The sequence below is a fragment of the Thermobia domestica genome, chromosome 9, assembly GCF_964235325.1.
Source record: "Thermobia domestica chromosome 9, izTheDome1.hap1.1, whole genome shotgun sequence".
Taxonomy (NCBI): domain Eukaryota; kingdom Metazoa; phylum Arthropoda; class Insecta; order Zygentoma; family Lepismatidae; genus Thermobia; species Thermobia domestica.
This window is the reverse complement of record NC_137462.1, coordinates 103,803,134-103,825,802: the sequence shown is the minus strand read 5'-3', so window position 1 is coordinate 103,825,802 and position 22,669 is coordinate 103,803,134. Positions and strand designations below refer to the sequence as shown.

General features: G+C 32.9%; 1 protein-coding gene across 4 annotated transcripts in view; it reads right to left on the bottom strand.

Moving 5' to 3' along the window:
• The window catches only part of norpA (no receptor potential A), a 387,967-nt gene that overhangs the window by 36,998 nt on the left and 328,300 nt on the right, over positions 1–22,669 (bottom strand). For 3 of the 4 annotated variants that reach the window (XM_081771642.1, XM_081771643.1, XM_081771646.1), the window contains 5 exons: positions 22,411–22,621; positions 20,823–20,916; positions 18,557–18,721; positions 14,329–14,517; positions 3,101–3,260 (listed from right to left, as the gene is read on the bottom strand). In XM_081771642.1, coding sequence (XP_081627768.1) covers positions 3,101–3,260; positions 14,329–14,517; positions 18,557–18,721; positions 20,823–20,916; positions 22,411–22,621 — 819 coding nt within the window. Of the gene's footprint in view, positions 1–3,100; positions 3,261–4,834; positions 4,992–14,328; positions 14,518–18,556; positions 18,722–20,822; positions 20,917–22,410; positions 22,622–22,669 lie in introns of all 4 variants that reach the window. The other variant, XM_081771645.1, reaches the window with a different exon arrangement.

Here is a 22,669-nt window from a genome sequence, read left to right as displayed (position 1 = left end):
TACTAAGATTACAGAATTAGAATAGTCTAATATAATATTGAATCTAGGGTAAAGTTTAATTTGAATCTAACTGAACTGCAATAGGATAATTTTAATTAGAAGTTGCTACATAGAGTGAGTTAACTCACAAAATGTATTTGTAATGAAGTGGATATGTAAAGGTTTGTATAGGATAATAGGAGAATATGTGGTAAATTATTCTACATGATCTACACAAAATGTACTTACTTCAAGTAAGATCAAGTCGAACTACGTCAATTGTTGATTAATTAGAATTAATTTTATAATAATTGATAAATACACTTGTTTAATCCAATTGTAGTGGAGCGAAAATGTCCTTACGTCAATTTTAAGATGATTAAAAATACCATAGTGTCTTTTCAGATAGTTCGAACAGTTTTGATGTACTTTGGCATATCAATAGGAAGGAAAAAAAGTTGACACAATCACTACACCGTAGCAGACACGAAAGAATAGTGCTTTGCTTCAAATAATACTGACATCTTATTAAAATCATTAATATTATCTCCAGAGAAGGTATCGGGAGTTAAACGTAGAAAAAGCTTATAGCTTTGCAGATGAATCAGCCATTAGAAAATATATTTATTTATTTATGAAATGCAGCTTCACTATTTGAATTAAAAGCAAAATTAATTTATTTACCCACTGCGATTTACAAAATAATTAACAAAGCACGAAAATTCAGAGATTTAATACTCCCTTTTTCTATAAAAATACTATTAATATAGTTTGATGAAAACTTTTTTTTATCTGTTACACAATTCTAATTATCTCAACATTTTTTCTGCTCACTACGTCAATATAATTCCAAATTATTTTTAAGCTATTGACAACCTCCTTAAAATTAACGCATATACTGTTCCAGTAGCACATGACAATCGCCGCTAATGGTCAGCAATTTCCCATTGTTTAGGAGGGCAAACGTTAACAATTCTGGAATAATTAGTATATTTTAGATATAATGGAATGTAGATTCGATAAAAATCTGTAACTATTTCCTTTCTATCATTACATCTCCACCAGGATCGCTGCCCAAACTATTAGCTACCAATGAGGTCAAGATTCTTTCTACATATTTATTTATTTATTTATTTATTTATTTATTTTCATCAAAAAAATGTACGTATTCCACTTAATTTCAGGATTTTTAAAAAAATTAAATATAACTTTTATTTTTCTTGAACCAAAAAATAACAGTACATTTCAACCATGTATTTACCTGTTATTTCCTGCTTTATAAATTAAAATACACTCCTTATATTAACTGCATTAACATTACTGTACTAAATAAAGAACAGTTTTATTTGAATTTGGATTATGACGTAACTGAATTCCTGTAGTTTCATTACACTACGAACCCAAAAAATTGCCTCTCTACTTATTAATCTCTTCTCTTGTAAGTTAAAAACTCATTTTAATTTCCTCAATTTCTTTATTTTTACATAGAATATGTGGTTTTATTTTAAAACAATCTACTTCCCTTATAGAAGTTAATCACGTCATAGGGGAATGCTTTGCACACTACGTACAAATGAGTGTATGACATTTATTAAAAATCGAGCAAATGTTGAAAAAGATTCGTATCTAAAAATTGTACTTATTTTTACCTCCATACTCTTTCTCTGTACAGACGTCCAAGACGTAGATATTTGGCGTATAAGGCGCGGGTTCATTTCCTAATGGGAGAATATGCAATTTTGGATCTCACGTTGAACCGTATATCCATACCTAATAACTTCTCACAAACTGATATAGTGTTTGCAACTTATTTTTGATACAGATAGACATCATACAAAACTAAATTTGGGGAATACAAATAGTGCTCGAAGATGCTCATTTGAGCTTGTCGGCTAAAAAACATGATTCGAAGAGAGAGTGTTTTGACGAACAAGTTTTCCTTAAGATAAATTTTGTAATATGTACATTCGATCACGCAATATTCAATTTACAGTTAGTTAGTTTGTGTTTTAAAAGAAAAATAATAAGAAAACGTCCATCCTTTGAATACTTAGACATCGATCTCTCGAATACTTTCATTATTTACTTACAAGTTGTTCTCAGATTTTAAGGTCTGAAAGTGACATAAGAGTTCATGTTTACTATTTTAAGTTTTCATGGCTTTCAGTGAACTGTTTCTGATATCAGAAACTTAATGAAGTATCCTCTTAACACCTTTGGACGTTTCATCAGTGACTGTTTCCTAATTTCACATTAGATTGAGAATATACCGATAACTATAGCAATGCGATATGGCAATGCCAACTTTAACCAATATTCAAAAATAAATTCAAGTAGATAAAAATATCATAATTTTGATCCCTCTGTGGAGGATTTAACTTCTTAGCATTAGAGGAAGTCAGAACATTTTTCTATCGGAATATATATTTTGACTTCTTGGCACCATGAGAAGAAACAATATATTTATCGGAAGGAATATTAATTGGCGTGTACAACTGATTACTTGAATAATGAAGCAATAATTACAATCTCCCTGTATCTCTAATCCCAATTTTCGTGACGGGTTCAAATAGCCTTGATGCTGAGGTCCCCATTAAACTTCAATCAATCAATCAATCAAATTAATTTTCACCCTAGCCTTCCACTCCAATCTCTTAATTTTCAGTTTTCCAAATATCTTTTTGATCTACAGAAGAAAGAAACCGGCCACTTTTTCCTTGTTGTACTGGATTAGTGGTGCCACCTATCTACGATAGGGAAAATTTCCTAGAACCTACCTTTCGCTCAAAACTCTCATACGAAATACGGTAAATTTTGTTTAATTGTAAGTTTTTTTTCTATTAATGTTAAGACTTACATCTACCACCTACAGGACGTGCAAATTAGGTTTCTTTAGGGCAAATACCTTTAAAACATAAATATTATTCACTTTTGAAGAAAAATAAGACCGTACATGTACATCGAAATAACACTTTGTGATTAGTAGTTTTCAGGGAGGTAAATTTAATATTGTTACAAATCGCCCTTTCATTGTAATTACAACTCCATCAAAATAATTAAAAGAAATGTTTTTTTGAACTGACCCATTTTCCTAATACTAAAAGGAATGAACAATACTTACGATCAGCAACATCGAAGCCCTGGAATTTTATAGGCTGTGCATAATTAACCATAGAAGAAAGCCATGGATGAACCTTGGTAGTAGACCCTGTGTACTGGACCTGGCTAAGCGGCTCACCCCCCTCCTGCGGTGCAGGGGCTTCAACCCCTTCCCCTCCTTCCTACAGGGTAAGGCAGCAGACAGATAAAGAAACGAATTGTAAGGGAAAAAAGGCAAAGATAAACACAGTTATTTCTACCCCTTCAGATAGGCCTATCTTTTGTTCACTGAATAGAAAGAAAACACAAAGAAATTAAAAAAACACAAGGAAACGTCAGTGAGAAATTATATTATCAATGAAACTCTTTTTACATGCAAGCAGCACTCAAACCAAAACGAAAAAGGGACACAACCATGCCGTTTTAATGGTACAGCCACGTGATAGAAAAGCTATTTTGATGTTTTTATATGTGATTATTAAGAGATTCCATTTCTAGATTTTTTTTCAAGCTTGACTTGGAGAATAAACACACTGACATTGTGAAAATCGAATGAATATTGTATATAATCTTGAAAATCTCTCTCCAACTCTCTAACTTTCAGCTTCACGTAGGTTTTTACCGGAAGTTTACTTAAATTTTACATTCTTGAGGGAGAATCAATTTAAGAGTGGTTTCACCTAACACTAGCAAGGCCATATTCAGAAATTATAATGATCACCACTATTATCGGAACAGAAGTTCCTTCAAAAACAGACTTAAAGTGTCTAATTCAGTATTAACTTTAGGATTTTGGGAAGAAAATTAAGGTATCAATATTTTGTTTTGGGTACGGCCTTAAGTACTAGCTTTCCTTTAATTTATCAGAATGATCTCGTAACAGATCTTATCTTCTTAGGATTTGTGCTACAATAATGGAGCAACGTGGTATTACTAGTGGTACAAGAGGAAATTAGGAAACAGATGGTGCATATAGTAAATATAAGCATGTGCTTCCGTGTAATAGTCTACTTTGCAGTATAACACATTTTTGTTACCTTCGTGCCCAATAAACAGACAGAAAATGTTGCTTCTAGATACAATCAAATGAAAGTGAATTGGCTCCTTTAAGGGAAGGAAAATCACATTGTAATTTCTTTCCATGTAAATAGCATTATTTGGCACATGGCATTATTTGGCACTAGTGAACATACTTTTGTGAAGCACGTGGGAAAAAGATCTCAGCTAAAGTACTGCTACGACAATCTCTTTATTTACTTTTATTTTTTATATATATACTTCTTACGTTAGTGTGACATAAAACTTTCCATCGAGTGGCTGTGATATATTTAGTATGTATACATATACAGTATATGTACTTATAATTAGTTCAGCAACGATTGAGCGGCATAGGCGAAAGCATGCAGCATTCCTCTGAAAAAGAAATCACAACATATAAATATTGTATCAGCGAACTTACCTTGTTAAGTATATAAAGAAAGAACAGGACCACGTAGGTAACCACACAGAAACACAACATACAAACAAGAACAACTTCACGATCAACTGATACAAACCTTTAAGAACCAAGGGGAGGGGATCAACTTGTCTAAATAGATTGGTCTTTTATTTTTATCATCAGGACAGATGGCTTTATTGTGTCTTGTAACTCTATCACCGGAGGTTCAACAATTTGTGACATGCAATATGTATATTTATATGATACTCTTTTCTTTTATTGTTTTATTTTCTTCAATGTCACTACACTCAGACTTACCCTCAGCGACATCAAAGCCCTGCAACTTGACAGGCTCTACATAATTGACCATACTAGACAATAACGGATGAACTCGTGTTGTGGCTCCCTTATATTCATAGGAAGCCATCACCTTTTCTTCTACACTTAGTGGCTTCAATTCACCTATATCTTTGTCCTAAAATATTAACACACTAAAATCAGATTATACCATGCTTAACATTCAATGTGCGAGCACATTTGTTTCTCGACAAGCTTGCGTATGTAAATTGTTTCATTGATAATATAATACCCGTAGGACAAAAAAAAATATTTCTTTTTATTTCATATCTAATTCAAAGCTATCATCACGTATAACGTATACAAGTTAGAAGTGACTTTTCTATGCATATTATATAGCTATATGTATATTTTTTTCTCAAATATATATGCAAACACAAAACAATTCTTAAGTCGTATTCGATATTTGTGATACACAATGCTTTCACAACTAATAAATTTAATACTGCTTGCATTATGTTACAGAATTCATGCTTTCGTTATAATAGCTTTGGCATAACAAGTACATTTAAGAAATAACTTCATCATTCTGGTTTAATATTAGCAATTCGAGACAATTTTAGAGTTTCTGCTTTAGAACATACACAGTACAGAGTTACTGATTTTTTTCATGCATGTCAACATAGAAACAGCCATTACGTTAAGGTTTCGATGTATACTTAAAAAGTTAAAATCACACAATGTTTGGTTACACATGCATTTGTTTTTAAACAACTGGACACAACTTCTTTCTAGTTTATCGAGACATCGTATTGCAGATAGAAATTAATGAAATCATGAAGCCTTGTTCATTTCTTACCCTATATACTCGTATATCATAACATTACCACTCAAAAGTTTTCGAACTCCCCGGACTTGAGTAAGCATTCATTGTGGGTTTATTATTTTGGCACCAGAACTACCACCGTCCCAATAAAGCATGAAATTTGGCAACAGCTGGATCAGAATCAGAGAGGGTCTGCAGATGATAGTTCTTAAAATGGACACACAAAAAGATAATTTGTAATAGGTATTGCATTGTATAAGCAAAATTGTGGAAGGGGAAGAAACATATTAATTTTGTTTCAAAGACATACAGAGTCAATACAGTGAGTGACAGGACTTCGAAAGAAATACAAGTTTTACATCTTTTGTAGCTCCTTACAACTTGTTGAAATAACGTTTTAAAAACCAAAAAGACCATACTTTGAAATACATTTACGATTGGTTTCATATGCCCTTTTTTTGTTCCTTGGAATAGCAAGGACAAGCAGTAATTATACGTTCTTATGAGATGACAATTGATCACAGAAGGCCGCATATGGACCGTCAAACTCTTGATAAAGTAGCAAGCAAATTTTCGTGCCAAAATAATAAGTCCAGAGTAGATGCTCATTAAAATCCCAGTGTTTGAAAACTTTTGAGCGTTAGTGTATAGAAAGGGGTTCTAGGTAGGGCTTTTAAAAAATGAAAGATGCACATAATTGTAGAAATCGCAATATCATATAATTGTAGTAATATTATATATACGTAATCTGATAGCATTTATGATTTACATACACATAAATATTGTTGTTGTATAGCTTTCCTGGAATAGACCTTAATTACTTTTATTCCCCTTCTAAAAGGCAGCTAAAATATACAGAACTTTAAATTTACCCCACTTCCATCATTTGCAGAGTTAATTAACCAATAATTTTAATTTGTAATGTTATTCTTATAAAACGGAACAAACTGGCAAAGAAATTTAACATCATACGCGTCCCCATTATTAAGTTTAAGGGTATTGAAAACCTAAGTCATTTTTGTTTTTTAGGCCATTGATTTATATGGAGAAGTAGTCTTTTTTGTTTTTTTTAACTGAATGAGAATTTTAATGTTTGCCACATTTACATACGCACATATTTTGAAAATATACGTTTACTTAACGAGGACCAGCAATTGTGCTTTACTAATAACCCCAGTTATCTCCAAACATGTTGAAATTGAAATTAGAACATTTCTCCTAAATTTAGACATGAAAATATGAACTTAGTAATTAGGGTTTACTAGCATTCCACCAATATATTAAAAAAATAAAAGGTATAGAAACTTTGTGTATTCCAGGGTTAAATTAAATTTGATTCATAAATTAAAATTATACATCACGAAATTTAATTTTTTACAGAACAAGCTCATTTAAATACAAGCTGGGCCATAAACCACTTGATAAAAATGCATTTCAAAAGAATTATTTATCAATCACGAAATCATGAAATCACTACAAGTTGTATCATAACATTAAGTTAAGTTAATTAAATCAAGTGTTTAAAGTGTCTTCCATCATTTTCAATACACAAATTACATCTCTCAAGCACAAAAGATCATATTATACCACTAATGTTGGTGAATGAAAATTTATGAAATTCAAAAGTAATACGCTCTTTTAAATGCTCTAAATCCTTTATAAAATCTTTTCTTATATGTTAGTCATGAGTCACAATATAACATTGTTTATGTCGATCAGCTACTCTAGTCAGTTGAGAACTGAATAACTACTAGTGTCAAGGGACTTATGGCTCTTGCTGAAGGTTTCAAGAAGAAATTATTTAAATAAAACCCTAAACTTCCATATATACTTGTTGAAGCTATAGAGTACACATTCAGAAAAAACGTTGCTTCCCTTGTACCTCTGTTTTCTTCTATTAATTAAATATTTCTATCTACGTGGAGATCATCCTCGACTTCAGTTTATGCTGCGTCAGCAGGGACTTTCTTTTGCATTTGCTAATGTAGTTTTGATCTTACTTAAAAATACAATTGTACGCAAAGAATTCTGAAGCGAAGAACCGAAACTTCGTTGCGGTTTATGCTTACTCCTACTCATTAATAGTATAATTTTGCCTATCCACTTTATATACAAAACTAGTTGATTCGAATACTATAACATCCTGGGTTCATTTCCTGGTTGTCCATATTTAGTAGGGGGTCACATATGACTCTCCGGGATTCGATCCTAGTGAAGGTTATTTGTTTTATCCCGTTTGGAACACAGTTCGGGTCAGAATATTTGTGAAATTAACGTCAAAGGCAGGTTCTAATTGTCTTTCTAGTACCGATACAGTTCAACAGTACAAATATTGTTGTGTTGTATAGGCAATAATTTAGTTATGCTGAAAAAGAAACACAAATTAAATATTTTATACCTTAAAACAAAGATTTAAACTATTGTGATATGTATGTAATATTATTTTGAAAAAATACGTATAATTTAGATATTTAACTTTAATTAACGACACTTAAAATTCACTACACTATCACTACATTATAATCACAAATCGGAATACACGTTGGCACTTGAATTTAACCAATTTAACTATAATAAAACATTCGTATACTTGGCTCATTACTTTGCACTATAATCGCAGAGGACGCGGGCGTCGTGGGCTAACTAACTAACTAACTAACTCTATGGCCTATGGAACCCGGAGGTTCAATGCCGCGTTCACAAAAGCTCTCCACTGACTTCTATTCTTAGCTAACTGCATCCAGTTTCTACTTTGTATTCCAATCTCTGCGAGATCCATCTTAATATTGTCCTCCCATCTGCGCCTAGGTCTTCCTAATGGTCGTTTTCCGATTGGTCTTCCTGTCAAGACTTTGAAAGCGTTTCTACTTTCTTCCATTCTAGCTACATGACCCGCCCACCTAAGCCTCCTAGACTTGACGACCCTAACAATGTTGGGTAAACCATATAAATTATGTAGTTCCTCGTTATGAAGTTTCCGCCATTCCCCATTCCCGTTCCTCTTGGGTCCGAATATTCGTCTCAGGATCTTGTTCTCAAATACTTTCAGTCTATGTTCTTCCCTCAGAGTAAGTGACCATGTTTCGCAGCCATACAAAACAACAGGCATGATTACCGTTTTTGGAATTCACTGCTTTATTTGTTACTGTTGTTTCACAGTTTAACTGGTCATTCACATTGTTTTTGCATAGAGATGATGATTCCTTGGTGGTTTCCCTTGATAAGTACTTAATATCAGAGGATTGAATTTCCTTGGCTTTCCACTTGAAGTTACGCTGAATCTCTTCTTTTTAAGATGGATTTGCAATTAACTTTTGAAGGTGGTTTCGGAGGCTTCTGCCACGCACGGTTTTACATTTTTACTCATTTTAAATAATACATGTTTTTACAATATTTTTTACTTTTAATTTATTTATATATATACGTAAACTACATAGTATAATTGCTGTTTGTTGCATTGCTTGTATATTGCACCAGCAATTAAAATATACTAATTTATAGACACTACATGGTTAGTACGTTGTTTCCAGTCTTCGTGTTTAAGTCAGACTAACTTGCTTCTTTCACCAGTCTCCTTGTGCTTCTACTCCAAAGGGAAAATTCCGGTTTCACTCGCAACATGAACAACTGACACAAAAGCTAAAATCTGCAGAGCTTTCTGATCGGAATGCACTGCGAGATTTTCTTTCTTTTTTTGCCATATAAGGAGTTCAAGGCGATTTTTATTGCCACTGCTAGCATATACACACACACAAACACATATGTACGATTGCAAAGAGAGACTTATTAGAAATTTTCCATATGAGGTTTATTTAAGGAGTTAAAATTTTTGCACTGGTTGCTTACGGCGCTGTCAATAGCGTCATAATACAGGTTTTGTGAACTCCAAAGTGATCTTTCTCTTTGTGTTATTGATGAAGTTGTTTTCATTTAAATTCGCTTTTGTGACTATTGGACATATTCACACGCTTAAGGTATTTTAATTGTTTTTGTTCACGACGTACAGGTTAAATACATTTAAATCTGAAATATTTATTAACGAAAGTGACGTTAATATTACGTGACGTTATTTATTATTATATTAACACTTTTGTTAATATGATAATACATCCGTCAGAGGTGTTCCGAATATAGACACTGAATCGTCCAAGCACAACAGGAAGTTGTGGTACAGCGGGGGACACTTCTAAATGGTACAGCCATATGGAGATTTACGGCTAAGGTGTACCATTTAGAAGTGTCCCCCGCTGTACAAACCATGTGGTCTGAGTGAAGAGAACACCGACTTTGTGAGTAAGAGTGTATGATCTGCTCTGGAAGCAGACTGAGTAGCGTAATGGTTAACGCATCAGCACGGCATGCCAAAGATTCCGTGTTCGGGCCTCGATCCAGTCGTACACTCTTTCACTCTGTGTATCTAAGACATTTAACCTACACATAGTTAAATCAAACTTCGAAGACATTTAACCTGCAGATAGTTAACAAAAACAATTAGAATAGCTTCTAAGGCTATAATAATAGTTGAATTGAGTTTATTTTGAATTTAACGTCCATTTCAGCAACGAGGTTATATGAGACGTGGACCTACTGATTAACGTGAAATCCGAACCACATGAGCTCCCACCGGGAATCGAACCCGGATCTCCCACGCAAAGGCGCGTACGCTAACCGCTTAGCCACGAAGGAGCTCCCTAAAATGATAGTATGTACATATAAAATTTACTGTATTCATAGGAATAAATGTGCACTATAGTTTCAAAAGTGAATTTAAATTAACACAATTTCATCAATAACACAAACAAAAAGACCAGTGTGAAAGTCACAAAATCCGTAATAGAATCTACCAGTTTTATACATAAAGTGAGTGGTTAAGCAAAACTGTAGTGTCAGTGAGTAGAGGAAAGTAAAAGTTTATGGAATACTTTACGTACATTAAAAAAAGAAAAAGAAAGAAAGTAAGATGAAAACCATATTAGAAGATGTATAAATAAAGAATCTGGTGATGTAGCATAAACCGATGTCAAAGATGATCTCCAACTAGGTCGAAATATACAATTAAATGGAAGAAAGCAGAGATATAAGTCGAGCCACGTTTCTCACTAAAATTACAGTTTATTTCAAAGAAAAAAGAAAATTACTTCCCCATATAAAGCAATGTGCTAGAAAAAAAAGTCGCGCACATACTGAACACCCTCAATTTTCAAATAAAATCCCTGTATATAATCCTGTTGTTCTGAATCTACTCCGATACATGATATTAGGGTTGAATCTTAATAGTAGTGAGAATGCTAGTCTACATACCATCGCAAAGTTTCTGATCTTTCAATAAAAAATTGGACTTAACAATATGTATAAAGTTGCTGCTTGAAGGGAGAAAGCAAGTCAACATAATTGAATATTATAATAACGAAACACTACTTTAAAAATGTTGAATATTTCAAAATAGATTGTGTATAAATAAAAAAAAATACTTCGTCTTCAATTACAGTGATACACTTGGACATTATAGACACACAGTAATTAAACTAAATAATTTTTTATCCATTGTGTGATTTTTTTTAAAAGTTTCCTTTCATGTCCTTAGTTTCAGTACTTATTAGTTTCCGAAATCAAAATCAAATTAATTATCAATTATCGTTTTGTCTTTTTTTTATAAAATATCAATAATGGAATGCGTCTTGCACACCAACAAATGTTATTAAAGATATTATTCGATCATTAAATTATATTGTAACTCTTATGCTGCAACAACAAAGAGGAGTTATAAAAATTTATAAAATACGATTACGACACAATCAGATATATTTTTTGTTATCTTAAAGGCAACATTCCAAGCAAATACTTGTGTAGAAATGTAAGAATTGGGCTAGATTTATCTATTGAATAAGTGTCTATAGAATACTACAACTTCTTACCATATTGTAAGTTGAAATATGAATATAATTAACGAGTAACTTTTGTTGACCAACAGTCGCTCAGTCCATTTTCACTTTTCGGAAAAAAGCAAAAAATAATATATAATAAAGGATACACATTTTATTATATGCAAAATAGCCATAGATATTGTAAATATGACTAAAAATATTTCAAGCAATAGAACAGTATCGGAGAGCAGAAAATTATATAGTATCTATCAAAATCAGTTCACTCCATAGTTGTGAAATAAATGTCAAAGACAAGGAAAGAAAACAATAATTCCATTATATACAAGAGAATAAATATTGCTACCTGTGTGGGGTATCTTGGGATATCTATTCCATTAGTTTGAAAAAGATAATATGATTTAATATGAAACAATATATTTTACAGTACTTTATCAGCAACGATGCCACTGGTTAGGGACATGACTGTACTGAAACGTAAATAGTTTGACACGTATACGTGAGGTTAAGGATGTCAATTAAAAATTGGCTCGGCTCACTTCCGGTGAACTGTCAATGTGATCGAGTCAAACTTGAGAGCCATTAATATCCCTAGTGAGTGTTTATTCCGATAATTCATGTGCACCGTGTCCGACTCAGAAGGTGAAAAGAAGTACGGTTTTGAAAATGTCATACACATCAGACATTACAACGAAATACTTTAATAATAATAATAATAATAATAATAATAATAATAATAAAGATCGTCAAACATTTACCTTTTAAAAAAAGAACAATGTGTGTGTGTGTCCGCAATCATTGAAAACTAACAAAAACACGCATATTTCAAGTACCTTCAGAAGCCGATTAGCATAGCGGTGGGAACTCGTTTTGATCCCAAGTTATGCTATAGGTTCAAGTCTCATGACTTTAGTGCTGAAAAGAGACACTAAACTTCAAATCAACCGATTAACCAAGAACATTATTTTGTCAGAGAAATTCTTCACAGGAAAATTTATGTTCTGATATTTTAAATGGAAGTGGAATCTTATACACCTTGTTTACTACAGGTTTATAGTCTAACTATGCAATCCGCTGTTTCATACTGTTGAAATATTTCATAATATTTCCAAAGCTATCTTTCAGATACATTAGTTTTTCAGCAGCTGAATACGTACATGATCAGGTTGCATGTGACTATGGTTTTGCACTAGGAAGGAATACCACAGCGCTATTATTATATAATTTAATATTATACAGTGTGTCCGTAAAGCGCAACCCAAAGTTTGATTGCGTATATCTTTTGAACCAAGAACGATAAAGAACAGAGACGTGAAACAAATGTAAGCGTGTTCCATGTAGATATTTTTGAGATCATGACCAATATTGGAATTTGTAATGCTTTTGTGTAGTAACGAAAGAAAGTACCGAAAGTGTAAAATAAAAAATGTACAAAATGAAGAAAATCAATATTCAGCTGCAGAAAACTGACTTCTTGCGGGGGAATCCGTGTGTGTATATGTGCAATATGTATCAACATTTATCCATTGGTGCAAAAAAATGTGACAAAGTTGATGCAGTGTTGCCATGTAAAAACACTATTTAATGCAAATCGTTAAAATAGATGTTTTCTTAACAGAAACGCGACCCCCTGCCAACACTGTTGTTGTAAAATTACTGCAACAGATTTGTTTTAGGTTAATTAATGGTAAGCAATGAGAATTTGCACATAATTGATAACCTGAGATTCTATGCAAAAAAATTTGGGATAAAAAATTACCCTTCTGGCAGCTGGCATAAAAACTCAGGTTATCAATTATGTGCAAATTCTCATTGCTTATCATTAATTAACCTAAAACACACTTGTTGCAGTAATTTTATAACAACAGTGTTGGCAGGGGCCGCGTTTCTGTCAAAACATCTACTTTACGGACTTGCATTAGTGTTTTTACATGGCAACAGTGCATCAACTTTGTCACATTTTTGCACCAATGGATAAATGTTGATGCATATTGCACATATACACACGGATTCACCAGCAGGAAATCAGTTTTCTGCAACTTATCTTCATTTTGTACATTTTTTTATTTTAGATTTTTGATTCTTTCGTTACTACACAAAAACGTTACCAATTCCAACATTGGTCATGATCTCAAAAATATCTACATGGAACACGCTTATATTTGTTTCAAGTCTCAGGTCTTTACCGTTCTTGGTTCAAAAGATATATGCAACCAAACTTTGGGTTGCGCAACTTTACGGACACACTGTATTATTATTATTATTATTATTATTATTATTATTATTATTATTATTATTATTATTATATGCCCTTCACTCTGGAATAAGGCAGCTTACACACACATTCCGAATCTTAATACGATACACACAAGTAAGACCTACTATACACAGAACTGCATTCAGTGCAAAGCCACTCGTTAAGTATAAAAAGTGCCAAAATGGACTGAGCGAGTTCTGGAGTTCCATTTTAATTAAGTTTTGATATAATCATTAAAGCTTTTTTTTTTTCCTTTCAAGAATTTTTACTATTATTATTATTTCTGATTTTCTGTTCAAATTAGGTACACTAATTTTGCAAATAGAACTACCGATAAAACAATTAACAATAGTAATATATTATCATTTACATTATTATCTCTTCGCTTCGCTCTTCCAGCCTCCCACAAGCATCTTTTAAAAAAGTTATAATCATTTGCTTCTTTTAATCATGCTTTTTTGTTTTAAAGTAGCACATTCCAATTTAAGTTTTTACTCTTCTTTTTAAATATTCCATGCACAGTATATGAACGGTTGCGTTTTTTGCTTACCTTTTTGTCGTCCGTTGTAGGAACAGGCGCCGAAGCGTCTTCTTTCTCTTCGTCTTCAGCTATCACAAATTGTCCTTGGTTAAACAACTCCAACTCTACTTTTTCCACCTCTGGTTTCAATCGTTTGTTTTTAATTAAAATTTTCTTTTTAAGCTGGCTTGGGTATGGCAAGGGAACACCTGCCTCGAGCTAATCCAAAAAGAATTATATACATATATATCGTAATACCTAATCAACATAATAAATATTTTACACTATACAACAAAATAAGCGTATCTGCCCAAATACAAACATGAGATTTCTCTTCAAAATGCCCTTCTGCAAACTGAATCAGCCTCATATATCTATATATCCGTATCTTATATATATGTATCAATAGTGTTTCAAACCAACACCGACAACGTTTGGGAGGTGATTCCTGACACCAAAATAAGACAGACCAACCTTGGTGCACAAATGCTTCCTTTCGGAGTTCCTAGGCTGCCAAAAACATGAAAAAATTACCTTTAAAGGTTCATAGCTCCAAAACTATGCGACCTACCATAGTTGGGTCAAGACACTTCACTTAGGAACTAGTATGTGCCCTATCCAAATATCCATGTTTCAGAATTCTAAGGTACCCACGCAACAATTTTTATAGAGGGAGTTTGGCAACGGGCATATAATTTGAAGTACTCACAAACTATCTCTATACAAATTGTTGCTTGAGTACCTTCAGATTCTGAAACACGGATATTTGGATGGGGCACATACCAGTTCCTAAGTGAAGTCTTGTTGCGACTGCGGTAGGTCCGACAGTTTTGGAGCTATGGACCTTTAAAGTTAATTTTTTCATGTTTTTGGCAGCCTATAACTCTGAAAGGAAGCATTTGTGCACCCAGGTTGATCTATACTTTTTGTCTTATCTTGGTGTCCGGAATCACCTCCCAAATGTTGTCGGTGGTTTAAAACACCCTATATGTCTATCTATGATATGTATATTTTACAACTCTCTCGTCGCTAAATAGTTAGTGGTCTTGCTTATCTCACGAAAGCTTCAGATTACATTTCCGATAGGAGAAAATGTAATTCAGATGCCACATTTAACTAGTCTGTCAAGGATTCAGGTAGCCTAGCTGCCGAAAAGGAACCTCAAGCTTCTAATACCAATTAACAAGACTGAATGAAATCTTATCTTAATTAGTTCAATAACAGTTTATTAGTAGTTAGGCAAGAGATTGTGGCAATTGGCTTCCTTACATAGAACAGTAAAAGAGGACGACGAGAAGTAGTCCAACATTACAGAAGTAAACTTACTAAAGACAATATATAGCCTAATGCATATACAGTACATTAGTACCGTATTGGTATTGTATATGACTAAATGCTGGCATGTGAAATAATTCAGTAATTATATGTAATAACATTATTTTGTCTATTTAAAAAGTCCTATATTTTTTTTTAAAAAAAAACACGTATTATGCATACAATGGTTTGCTGATAAAGTAATTCTAAAAATTTTGCTGAAGTACTTGAAATTCCTTCAATGGCATTAAGGTAACAATTAAATAGTGTTGCAACTGCTCTGAGTTTTAGATTCAAGACAATGCAAGTTTTCTATTATTCTTGTATTGAAATTATGTATATTAATTCTGATATTAAAATCATCACAAATTATCCTGAACATACTACAATATATCGTATTACTCCATTATAATATCCCGCTCAAAAGTAAAACGTTCAGAACAGTTAAAAAAAAAAAAAAAGTGGTAGGATCGCAACATTTACTAAAGACTACTTAACATTTTTGATCGACATCATTTCTGTTTTATGTGGTTTTTGTTTTGTTCTAGTCATATGTGTCTGATTTAACGTTTCTACATTACACTGTTTTAGTGATTGCAGATTCTTGTTAACATCCATTGATAGTGTATCATCTGCATACAGTATACAATCACTAGCCGAGCACATTATGCCACCTATCTAATACCTGATATGTCCACCTTTTTTCTCGCAGGACAGCGATAATGCGGATCGGCATCGAAGTAGTGAGATCTTGGTAGGTGGCTGGAGGAATGGTGCACCACAGCTGCACACACAAGTCGCATGATTCCTGTAAATTCTGCGGAGGAGAGCGATGAGCTCTGATCTGACATTCAATGACATTTCAACATGTTCACTTAGGTTAAAATCGGGTGAGTTTGAAGGCCATTGCAGCAACTGAAATTCACTACTATGCTCCTCGAACCACTGCAGCACAACGTTAGACTTGTGACAAGGACCGTTGTCCTGCTGAAAGATTCCATTTCCAGCTCAAAATAGGGCCAACATGAATGGGTGTACATGATCAGCACAGCCGATAGCTAGAAGCTGTTGTGGTGCGTTCCACACGTATATTGGTTCCATGGATGACCACGTAAATGTTATCGAAGTGATAATCGTATCCCTACCGGCATATTATCATCCTATTGTGCTATGCACGTCTAGAGCAGAAGTGGCCCTGGAAGACGACAGATTCTGATCCGGTCATCAATGTACCTTCCAAACCAATACATTAAAAACGCTGACATTTTCTACAACGCAAACATCGATAGTGGGAAGCCGTCATATTACTCTACAGTACCAACAAGATAAACAGTGTTGCCAATTCAACATTTTTTCAAACAGCACTACGTCAGTTTATTACATATTTCAAATCTGCATGTCAAATGAAAACTTACAATATCATATTTATTATTCAGAGTTGTAAACTGAGGGCACTGCGGTAATATCAACTTCCAAATTTTGGTAGCCTCTTTCACACTAACAGTACAGCTGAGATGGACAGGGCAATGCACATCTAAAGTACTTTAGAGTTAGATACCATGGTCATGATATGATGCATTTCGAATAAATAGGAATGAAGTTATATGGGATTGAAAATTTGATCGTTTTCAAAAGTAGGTAAATTAATACTTTTGCAAATTGGTATCTCAAATCTTTCCGGAGATATGATAAACATTGGTAAAGTTACAACATTGTTTAAAATGGCATGTGTGTGGATTTTTTAAAATATTTTTTTTTTTTTTTTTATGCTTTACAACTATATCTTTCGGTAATTGAAATTACAATAAGTTGTCGCAATTGCGTAACTCCAATATAACAAGGAAGACAAAAGAAGGGAAGTGGAAATTATAGAAATGTAAACCCTTTAATACAACAATACAGAAATCTAACAGTGCAGTTAAATCCCAATCTCTTGCCTGCCGAACGAATGTTTGATCAATTGAACTACAATAGAACAACTATGTTTCTGTTTTTAGTGCTTTTTTTTTCCTTTAGTGCAACGTTGTCGATTTCTTCTACACATTGACGGCAGACGGAAGAGCTGTTGAGCTCAAGGGATAAAAAGCACCAGAAACATAAGAAACTGACAACTGAATACTTAGAGCATTCGGTCTTCGATTTTTCTGTTACTCAATCATTATCTTGTGCCCACTAAAACTAAAGTGTATATAAGAACCTAAATAATTTTAAAATTTCTTAATTTTTAAATTAGACCATAAAGCACTTCCAGTGAGACAATCAAATAATTCTTTAAAGATTTCGTGACACTTACAAATCTCTAGTTAAAGAAAAAGTGCAACTTTCTGAGGCGTGACCAACCTTTTTCGGTAATTAAAACCCTATAAAACAAAAGAAGTCCTTCATTGCGCTTTCCAATACAAAATTATGTCCGAAGACAGGAATACTTCGAATGTCTGCACATTTTCAGACAAGAAAAAGTGGTGAATGTTTGCTGTCAAGAAATAATTCTGAATTATTCCTAATAATACTATCAATATAATATTCAACACTTGACACAAACACTTTTATTATTTGACTATACTCTGAGTCATATTTTTCAGTAATTTCTTTATTCACTTCCAGTGCTTCTATCTGACGTTTCTTACTATAAAGAAGTTAACCTACTATCACATTCTTTCTTGTATCAATGTGTACGGCTAAAGATCCTTTATGATTATTGTTTTTCCTGTATTTATTTATTTATTTATTTATTTCATTTTAACTAATATAGACCAAAAATTCTTTATTAATTTATTAGTGCTTTTTTAGTGTTTGTATATTTTTTTAAAGATTTAATCTTCGGGAAATATGTATCAGTACCATTGTTATTATCATCAATACCATACACATACTACTCTAACATTCATATAATACCACCACTAATACAAATTTCAAATTATGAAAAATGTTATACAATACATACGGGGCAATCTGGCAAAGGTTCCTTCAACAACAAATCACCAAGAATTTCATCACAGTATTTAGCAAGCTTGTATTGTTGAGCTATAGTACAATGGTTTTCAAAAGAAAGGATCACAGGATACTCGGACGTCACAAAAGCGGTGTCTCTAATCGCGTAGATAACATCCTGAAAATTAAAAGAAAAAGTAAATTTTAAATCAACTCAAAATTTATTTTTGTTTGGATATTTTTCATTATACACCGTATTTTGTTCCACTATGATTATATATGGCAACATTGTAAGCAACTAACAACAACAACAAAAAAAAAAAATGAAATGAAATCTTTGAGTTTTACGTCCCACGATTATGCCGGTTAGGCTGAAGGAGACGGTGATGATGAGTAATGAATGAAATGGTGGGATGAAGAAAGTGGGAGGAAACGGGAGAACCCCGGGGAAACCCAGGCACATAGTGTTTTTCCACCACAAAGTTCACTTGGCGGGGGGTGGGATCGAGCCCGGGACCCCAAGCACCAGAAAAGAACGCTCTACCACTGAGCCACCGCGACCCCCTAACTAACAACACAATATATAACATAAATAGATATATTAGGAAATACTAATCTACAAAATGCCTTTAAAAAAATACTAATCTTCATAACATCTAAAAAGGCTGCATATAATTACAGCATCGAAATTAAACGTCACTGCTTAGAAAATATTGAAAACATATAGAGGAAAACTTCCAAGTTTCCCTGGCAGACTTCAGAAAATACACCAATTTTTTAAAGTATTAATACATTTCGACAATTTGTTACTTCACTTCAGTGATGGAATCATTGGCCCGCAACTGCAAGACAAACTAGATATGGAAACCCTGACAAATTGGGTGGAATGTTGAATTTAGAGACGAACTAGAGATTCGCAGAACAAGAAGTTTGTGACAATTAATGTGATACTCAACTCTGGTAGTACAAGTCAGAATCACTAACACATAAAAGAACTTAAGGTTTTCAATTATCTATATGCAGGACCAAAATTTTGGTAGTCAATTTGCAAAGGGTTCTTCATTACTCTTCCATTAATCATCAAACAGAAGCACCTTTCTTAAATGCGTGTTACATTTGGAAAATTTAGCCCTGAAGGATGCCTGTGCTTTTTTTAAAAATGTATTTATATTCTCCGTTGGGCTACACTAATCAGGACTTATTTGTGTATTTAAAAATTAAGTAACGAATACAACATCCTTCTACTCATCAATTGGGAATAAAAATCGTAATTTCAGATTTCTAAAAAGCAATATGAGAGGAGCTCCTAATTTGAAACTAGGAGTGGAAAAGGGAAAAATTCGAACCTCTCGGCAGCATACAATAGGAAAGTGCATTGAGTTAGAAATAAATAAAATAAAATCATTAACCCTAATGAGATACGGATCAGGTTGTACGGATAAATTATCCTACATAAAAAATGAAAATGGAAGTAGAGAGAACTTCGTCTGCTGGAACTTAAGTACGCCTATTTAGTCTTCTATTCGTCAGAAGATTTAAGAAAATCAGTCAACTAAAAATATAGTGTCAATAGCTTTTCTATTCAACAAATATTTTATGTTATATCTTTTAGATAACAGCCTACTTTCTTGGAAGTATACGTTTGCACGTATCGAATACTATCACGACAGTTCTTTTTTTCCTAAGAATTACCTTAATGAACGAGATAAAACTTCTGATTTTCTTACTACTTATTGTTGCAATAAATAATTATTTTTTAATGGAATAAACAATATACAATATAAATTATTTTAATGTACGAGTTGCAAGTAGCTGACTTGTCACGTATCTCACCAGGCCTTTCTTATTTCTAATTGTTATTTTATAAAATTATAAATAACGCGTAGGTAACTTATTCTTTTAATGCTATCTTGAGATTTTATTCAATATTCGTAAGCTACTTCAAACTGGTTTAATGGGGCGTTTTACTTTCACCGGTTTCCCCTCGATGTAATTTCAATGCAATGTCTTTAAAATCAATCCTAGTAATACAATGTTTGCACTTTCTTTCGAGAAGAGCTGTCCACTCAGAAAACTTTTTTTTTTCTTTAACAGTTAAATTTGTTGTAACCATCCATCTTAAAACTACATCATCTTAAATTTTAGTGACTACTTTCAATGATTCCTTCCATTCAACTTAATTTTCTCATGATTATTAAGATTTAGTATGCACCCCTTGTCAAAAATGAAAGATATCATTGTATAATGTTACAGAAATAACTGAAAATCGGCCAACTTACCCTAAATATTATATCTGTACACATTGCTTTTCCATGAGTAATAATGGGTTCTTCATCTTCTCCTTTACCGTCCCAACAATCCAATTCTACGCATCTGAAGAACAACAACAACAAGAAGAAAAACAATATCAGCATCAGTATAATTTTCAAACAGACTAAAATGAACACTGTAACTCTTGAAATAACCACTCAAAATGTTCGCATCGATTACTTTCAGCATACGATACATCGATGAACGCACAAAATTATACTATGGTTCAAGGATAGGAACAAATACATTTTTCAGCATTTCTATAGTAAATGTTGGCAATTAATGATAAAAGAAGAAATGTTAATACGTAATAGGTGTCCTGAGTGGGGGTCTTGCAATTGCCAACTTGATGCCTTATATCTCTTGACCATGCCAACCAACCAAGAAGTGTTTTCTGGTAAATATATTTTATTCTACTTTTCATAAAGTGTACCACTTTTCTAGCTCCAGAATAACTGCATTTCTAGTTTCTTTATTTAATTATATCCTTAAATGAATTTTACCTTCAGAAATGCCCGACTCATCTATTACCACAAATTCGCTTTAACTAAAGAGAGTATATCATTCCCCAATATTTTATAATACAATGGTTTGTCTCAGTTAACGGTACTCATCACTGAGAAGTTTATTTATTTATTTTTTATCAAAAGATTGTACAAATTAAAAAATATACCAAAATTCTTGTGTGTAATTATTTAGTTCTTAAAAATACTTTTTTCGTGAAATAGCTTTGTGTTTTTGGTAGCTTGACGGGAGGTATTGTTAAAAAGCTCCCAGATAATTATGTAGTTGGCGTATGCGCCTTTGGCGCGGAAGACCAGGGTTCATTCCCGACGAAATCTCGTGTTGCTCGGATCCCACGTTAAGCTGCAGGTCCATGTATCATATAGTCTCGTTATATTTTTATCAGAATATTTTATATCAGAATAGATTTTTATTAGAATAACATTTTTCGCAATTATCATACGAGTTAACACTCGATTGCTGCTCATTGTAGCTTCGAAATTACGTATAAATTTATGGCGAAAGCAAATACTCATTATTATTAATATGTGTTACAGTTTTGGCAATATTTCATTGCCTTCATCAGCCACACTAAGATAATGTGATTGATAAAGCATATACTGCCGCAACTACTAATAAATGTTTCCATTGGTCAGATTTTAATTGTGTTTGAGAAATAAGGAAGCACATCAACTTATAAGTACTTATGTGACCATCTAAATTAATGAATTAAAGTATGTTTGTACTGTTTTAGTCCAAATGAATTCGTATGTATGTGTGTGTAACCAATTACAAGTATTCGTGTTTCTGCACTTATATTTATAAAGCCATACATACAAAATATGTGAAGCACTTTCAAACACTTCTCAAAGTGAATGGATTCTCTTTACATGCCTTATTACAGATAGATCTTCAATTAATCTAAATTAATAGAACAACACTACATATGTATGTTTCATAGTTATATTATAATGACTTTAAACAGTAAATTATAACATTCTTGTATTTTACAGAGATAATTTAAATGAGAAACAAACTAGTGATTTTACGTACCTACAACCAGCTAATAATACTTGACGGTACATTTCAACAGATGACTTTCCACCGAACTGTCGGCCTATGAGGTATGTATTATGTGAGGAATTAATATAATAGTGGGCAAGGGGCTGGTCCATGTCCATATAGATATCAAGGCGATCCAAAAATACTGGAGCATTTTCATCCGACATTAAATATCTGATGAGCCCGTCTTTGCTTAACTTCTCTGTAAATAAATTATAAAAAAGGATTAAGTTACATATTTCCTGATAAA